The following is a 6,975-nucleotide window of genomic DNA, read 5'->3' as shown; positions in this document are numbered from 1 at the left end:
TGCGAATGTAACATTAACATACTAATGGCATACCGAAATCAAGTCCTTATTGCTTAAAGATAGAGTTGTAATTCAAGCTTCAACATAGATGTATATTTGCAAATGTCAACTAAAAAATGATATCTGGAATGCAAATACCGATAACAATTATTTAGGTACTTTTACCAAGGAATTGACCACACGTGACCCCATACCACAAACTTTGGGACCTTCAACTCTTGCCCATTTTGTATAAAAAAAAATAAAAAAATCTTGCACATTTAAGGAGAACTGTATAGTCCGCAATCATCTGAGTGTGCATAAGTATTAATTATCATATGCGCATGGAAGATAATCCATGTCACTCCCCCCAAGAAGTATTGAATATCATTTAGATACTGAAAATACAGTGCTCCCATTCAATGGGGAGTGAGGATTCCTAAATAACAGAAACTATAAAATATTAATCGGATAAGGCTATATCATTATAAGAGTATCACTATATATTTGACTCGCTAGATTGTCTAGTACACAGACAGAGGGTTTTTTTTTTTTTTTTTTAGTTTGAACACCGACACAGGTTGTGTAAAGAATTTATACACAGAATTAAATTTCTACTGTTAGATATAAAAATATAAATTATTTTTTTAACTATAAAATAGAATCTGACTATTATTATTTAAAGTTAAGGTGTGCATGCATTTTATTACATACCAAGAAATGAGTAAACATTTTGCGTGTGTATATATATATATATAAATTTGTTTTAGAAAGAAAAAGAGGAGAGAAGGAGAGAAAGTGAGGCCCGCCTCTTCCACACCATTGCATTATGCTAGTTGAAATAAGCATCATACCTGATGCTCTAAGTGTGGAGGATTATTTGTAGTAATCTGGATCCTGTTTGGTGTCATTTTATCATTAGTCGTGTTTGTGTTGTTTAACTTGTTTAAATAACTTATGTTTTATTTCTCATGCAACAACTTTACATCGGTTATGCAATAATTTTATATTATTTATGTAACAATTATATTATATTATTTCTGTAACAACATCAAATTTATATATATATATATATATATATATATATATATATATATATATTTATTGCACTACGTCGAGGATGAGCCATCGTATAATGATAAGATCGCTATATTGACGAATTCAAATTATGAAAATAGTCTCTTCATATGCACCGGTAAAATTACATTAATCTAAACCTCTCCAAACCTTGCATTGATACACTCCGCTAACTCTTTTGTTGTAGTTTTTTTTTTTAAAATTCCTGAATCCAAATTCTACCAAAAAATAAAAATGTAAGTAAAGTCTCACCAGGTGAAATGTGGGGGCCACATATGCCTGGGTCGTCCTAGAGTGGCCAACTTGAGCATTTACTCATGAAAAAATGTTCTTAAGTTGGCCCAAAAGAGGAGAATTGGACTTGAGATGCCCATTTATAACCATAGTAGGTTGGGGCCGAGTACTATTAAAAACTATGTGCTCTTCCAACTGTCAGTTGGGCTAGATATCTGGGCTGGGAAACGTGTTCCCTTCCAATTAGGCTCATCTCTGAGATTTCTCGTTCTATATGTTTCTGGAAACTTCTTTTCCAAATAAATAAATAAATAAAAACCTAATATTTGCCGCTCGACTTTCACAGCGGAGGAGCTTCTAGCATTTTCCATCTCTCTCTAACCTCAGCGAAATAGAGCACAGGAAAAGAATGGCGGACGATTTAACCCTAGATTTGGTGGAGCTACGCCACCTTCAGAGCATCGCAAAACGGCCTCGGATTGTTTCCCTCATTTCCTCTGAGATTCGCAACTTGGAGAAGGTTTTATCAACCACTTACTACTCTTATTTGATTATATATATATATGTGTGTGACGGTATAAATTGTTATGTGGAATATTTTATTTTTTGCCTCTTGAAGGTTCAATTTATGTGCTATCCTTATTAATGGATTTGAAATATTGAAGAAGATATGTTATTTTCGTAATGAAATGGGTCACTTTTAAAATTTAGAGTAAGAATGCTTGCGAGTTCTATGCTTGGTGCAGCTATGCACATGTGCTAGCTATTAAATAGGCATTAGAGTTGTTGTTGGACAAGAAACTAATCTGATCATTTTATACAATTTTTGGTTGATGCTAATATTGTGCTTATATGGGATTCATATATTATAGCTCATTAAGAAGGTACTAAGGCTGTTAGACTACTTATATATATATATATATATATATATATATATATATATATATATAAGGCTGTTAGACCAGTTTTATTTTGAATAAATGAGGGTAGATTTTAGTAGGAAAATTTTTAAATTGCTTTTTTGTGGTTGGAATTTAGAGGTCCTCTTGAATTGTCAAAGTATTGAAAGGCAAATTATATAATGAGATTCAATAGTTATGATACTAAGGAAGCAACCTCTCTGTATGTGGAGGTAACGCTGTGCGCTTCTAACCCTTTCTAGACCCCACAATGGTGGGAGCCTTGTGCGCTGGGTTGGCCCTTTTATTCAACAGTTATGCTCCTCTTTTTATATGTTGTGCTGTCTTTAGATTGTGATCAAGTTTTTCATTTTGATGGTGTTGTAGTTTGGTCGGCCTCTCGTGGGGCCAAAGTGTTGAATGGGAAATTATACAATGACATTCTGTTGTGATGCTACTGTTTTATATGTTCAATTACCTCTTCAGACTTCGGTTGAGTTTTAAAGATGGTTGTGCTTTAGAGGTCCTCTTGAGGGGTCAAAGTACAAATGTCTTTCTTGGGTCATCTAAGATTTGAGGTTGGATGAAGCCACTTGATTTGGTGCGTGTATTTTACTTAATTGACAATGGTAATCTAATGACATAAAGTGGAGACTGAACCCTGCAGTGACTGTGGAATGTGGTTCTCTTATTGAAGAAGTATATTAAGTTTAGTAATCTAGGTTTTACCTTTTAGGGTCTGCCCTCACTTATCTATGTTGTGGCATTTTTTTCTTACACGCACACACAATACACATTCAGGGGAAAACAAAATCTAGGAATCTAGTTTCTCTGTAACTGACCAACGGAATAATGGTGGGGTTATATCAGCCGAGAGAGGGGATCTTATTCTATGATTAGGAGTGCTCTTTCTCTCGTGCTCTCTGTCTCTCCCTACAGTTTGTTATTTGTTTCTCTACTCTCTGTTTTATTCTGTGTTATGCAACCTTTTTTGTTATTCATAGATAAGTTAAATGAGATTGTTGAGAAGGTTGCGAATTGGTGCCATTAGTCTCATTAATGACTTCTCATGTTTTAAGGGATATCCTTGTGCTTTTTATATGGAGTAGCTATTGGTGGAATCATAGTTAATGGGAATACCATTTTGGGAGAAGTTCAGATTCATATTGAATGCATTTCTTATATTTTTGTTTCCTATGATTTGGTTATGATCTAATTATCTTTACTTACTTCAAGTGAAGTACAAGACTGACATGGTTAGCTGTCCACATTACATTACCATTTTAAGAAGTAAATAAATATCCATTTTAATTCATTTTGAAAAGCCCTGTATGATCCAGGAGATTAACCTCTTTCTCATAATCGTACTATTATAAGGTCAAAAGATTGTTCCAGTCATTATCATTTCCACTCTCACCTCCCTCCCAATAACAATAATAAAACGAAGCCACACAAAAACTTGGAGGAGGGCGTCCCTTCCTTGTTCATGTCTCTTGCGATATGTCTGTAGTCAGCAAATAGAAATTTGGTATTGGTTGTATCTCTCTTTCAGAGCTCCATCTCCCTCTCCCTCGTTCTCCATATTTTTATCTTACTTTGCAAGGATGTAATACGCGAAAAGAGAAAGAGAGCAAATTGGTCAGAAAAAAGAAACAGATCAAAGTCAGAGGTCAAAATGAGAGAAAAGTAACAAATAAAAAATTGACTAAGACACAATCTTTGTTAAATTTTGACTTCTATCTTTCAGATAGTCGAATAGGAACTCTTTCAGTGAACTACTATTGTTAAGCATTAAACAATTATGGCAGTAATAGTATTATTATTTTTTTAAATTTTATTTTGCGGCGTTGTAATTCTTATTATGGAATCTGTGCAACTGCTATTCAATGGGATATTAACCAATGAGTATTATCAAGGTTCTTAGTGTTTTTACTAAATACTAATTTGCTCTTGAATTTCCTTATAAAGTTGTCGAAAGAAGCTGCTTCTACCACAATCTCACAGACTCCGAGCCCAATTGCAACTCCAAAGGTGGTCTCTACCCCATCACTGATTTATACTACACTTGGATCTTTCAGCTGGGATCAAGACAATGAGAAAGTCAAGGTAAGCACACCATTTATTGGTAGGGGGAAAAAAGGGTAAAATTATTCACCACCCTTGAAGGATTCCCATGGATTTGTGTAATAAGAACGTAGTGGAAATATCTGACTTTTTGAGACATTGCAACTTCAAAATAACTGGGCTGCCCGATATGCTGCAATGCCTGACTGGTACTTATGTGTTCAATGTGGAAATACTAATTCTATATAAAAATGTCCTAGTTACATAGATTTCATGGGTTGTAGGTAGTTTAATCTTTTTTCCTTGTTATAATTGCTTGAGCTTGTCAAATTGTCCACCTTTTTTTCTTTTCCCCAGATATATGTCTCCCTCGAAGGAGTTGAGCAGGAGAAAATAGAGACCGAGTTCAAGCCAACGTCCCTTGATATCAAATTTCATGATGTTCAAGGAAAAAACTATCGATGCGCCATACCAAAATTGAATAAGCAGGTTGTGCCAGAGAAGTGTAAGGTGGTAGTTAAGCCTACAAGGGTCATCATCACATTGTTTAAAGCTTCAAAAGGGAACTGGTTGGATTTGCACCTTAAAGAGGATAAGGTATTGCTTATTAGGAACCAGAACTTTTAGTTGACTTTGTGTCTATGCATGAAATAATTCTCATGTAACTCTGTGATGTTATGATTTTATAGCTGAAACCAAATCCGAACAAGGAAAAGGATCCCATGGCAGGAATTATGGACTTGATGAAGGTATGTTTTACATTTCAGCATTCAATTCCTTTAAATCAGTACATCACCTCCTTAGTTCTTTTCTTATTTACATCCAAGTTTAAATGTGACGTGTAGAACATGTACGAGGAAGGGGATGATGAAATGAAGCGAACAATTGCAAAAGCATGGACAGATGCAAGATCTGGCAAAGCTGCTGACCCTCTGAAGGGCTATCGTTGAAGTCATTTGGTTGACTCATGTTTTGACAAATCCTGAGAAAGTAGGTTTTTGTGATCCGTTTGTTGTGCTTCATCTTATATACTTGATACGGTATTGCACAGCATGGAGGGTGTTGTCATTTTGTGTTCAAGGTGGTATGTGTTCAAGGTGGTAGAACACTCGTATGTCTGAATGGTTTTCTGGAGTAGTTATGACAAATATAATCTATGCACATAACCTTTTTGAATTGTGTCTTATGCATATCAGGCCTTCATAATTTTGGATAATGGCATGAATCATAGTGTTATTGTGTACTGGAGCTGTCCGTTTGCTGCTGTCTGACCTGGGTAGAGATGGTTTGAACTGCCTATGTTGTCTTCTAAATTAGGTTGAAATGGCCTGTACAAGAGTGATATACTTGTTTTGCTGTGCTCCATGGCCAAAAAAATGAATGGATACTGAGTGGTGAGTTCCCCTCCTGTGGAGGGGATCCCATGCCTTGGTCCTGTGTTGGTTTAGATTGCTAGTGCAACAGATGCATGAAAAAAAAAGGTTTTGGATAAGTATACTTGTTGCATAAGCGAAGTAAAATAGTTTCATAAATGATGTGAACAACACAGGAGAGGGTACGGGTTTGTGAGTCCACAGCGAGTTCAGTTTGAGATGTTACTATCTTTTTCTACATGGGAATTTCCTAAAAAAGAGAAATAACCTTTTCCACGTGCAGGATTTTTTGTGATAGAACCTGAACAGTCTCAGGCAATTCTGCAACCGCATGAGATTTCATTAACCCAACTGTTAATGGCAAATGCGTTTCTCAAGTTTTTTTGGTTGTCATTAGTGTATTCACCCAATGACAATATTTTTTTAAAAAGTTGGTCCACCTAATTATAAAATTGTAGATGATATGTTATATTTCGGTAGATGTATGCACTAATGATATGGCGCGCGCCTAACGCACACAATATCTACTCCTTCAGAGGACCAAGTCTTCCCAACTGCACTGCCTAGTTATTTTGCCCAGAGACACAATTTAAACACGAGGTGTTGAAAAACACATGGATATGTAGTTTTAGTTCATTTCATATGGATGCAGTTTAGTGGGGACCTTTTAAACTCCCTCCCTCCCAAAGTGATCGCAATCCTTCAAGTTGATACATGAAAAAGTTCGGCTATATTTTGAACATTTTTTTTTTTATGGTGCAAAGGTTCCTTTTAACAGCAGTATGACGATCCTCTAACCTTGCCATCAATGAATTTGTGTGATATACGGCTAGTTATTGCCTACATAAAATTGAGCCATGTCTGTTTCAAAGAGAAGGAAATCAAATTCTGGATTTGACAGTTCAAAGTCTCCCTCAAATGTCTATGAGTAGGTTAGGTACATCTCACACCAGTGGGAAGTAATGATGTTTTGCAATAATACGAATCACCTAGAAAGGGAAATTATTTTCAGATCCGTGTAAACTTAACCCTCGTAAGGAGTCCAGAATACAGTAAGGAAAATAATACATTGCATAAACTATGAGGTCTTCTACTTTTCTTTCATATATATATATATATATATATATATATATATATATATACATATTCTCGTCTTCCTTCATTCCAAAAGGAATCAATAATGTGTGTTGTAAAAAAAATTTACCATCACAATATAACCTCCAAATAAACCTGAAATGAATCTTTGTAGATGTAGGAAACAAACTTAATAAAATTGTGATAATTCCGGAGGTACCCGCCCAAAACATTTCAAGGTAGGGACAGATACATTCAAAATTTCTTCCTCTACA

The 6,975-nt window shown here is 35.2% G+C and overlaps 1 protein-coding gene across 1 annotated transcript; it reads left to right on the top strand.

The window, feature by feature from the left end:
• Positions 1-1,606: 1,606 nt before the first annotated feature.
• LOC132311507 (uncharacterized) lies at positions 1,607-5,443 on the top strand. Its single transcript, XM_059809428.1, has 5 exons — positions 1,607-1,810; positions 4,158-4,295; positions 4,611-4,850; positions 4,943-5,002; positions 5,099-5,443. The coding sequence occupies exons 1-5, from the start codon at positions 1,700-1,702 to the stop codon at positions 5,201-5,203; spliced, it is 654 nt and encodes a 217-aa protein (XP_059665411.1). The 5' UTR covers positions 1,607-1,699; the 3' UTR covers positions 5,204-5,443.
• The last annotated feature ends 1,532 nt before the right edge of the window (positions 5,444-6,975 follow it).

Source organism: Cornus florida, unplaced genomic scaffold, assembly GCF_030987335.1.
Source record: "Cornus florida cultivar Cherokee Brave unplaced genomic scaffold, ASM3098733v1 CherokeeBrave_3.0.0_Hap2_Chr01, whole genome shotgun sequence".
Classification (NCBI taxonomy): domain Eukaryota; kingdom Viridiplantae; phylum Streptophyta; class Magnoliopsida; order Cornales; family Cornaceae; genus Cornus; species Cornus florida.
Note: the sequence above shows the minus strand (reverse complement) of the source record. Positions and strands in the feature narration are given on the sequence as shown.

Bases quoted from the DNA above. Each gene is read 5' to 3' on its own strand.
- LOC132311507 (XM_059809428.1), top strand. From the start codon at position 1,700: ATGGCGGACGATTTAACCCTAGATTTGGTGGAGCTACGCCACCTTCAG. The intron at 4,296-4,610 runs GTAAGCACACCA...TCTTTTCCCCAG, and splicing joins AAGACAATGAGAAAGTCAAG to ATATATGTCTCCCTCGAAGG. The intron at 4,851-4,942 runs GTATTGCTTATT...ATGATTTTATAG, and splicing joins TGCACCTTAAAGAGGATAAG to CTGAAACCAAATCCGAACAA.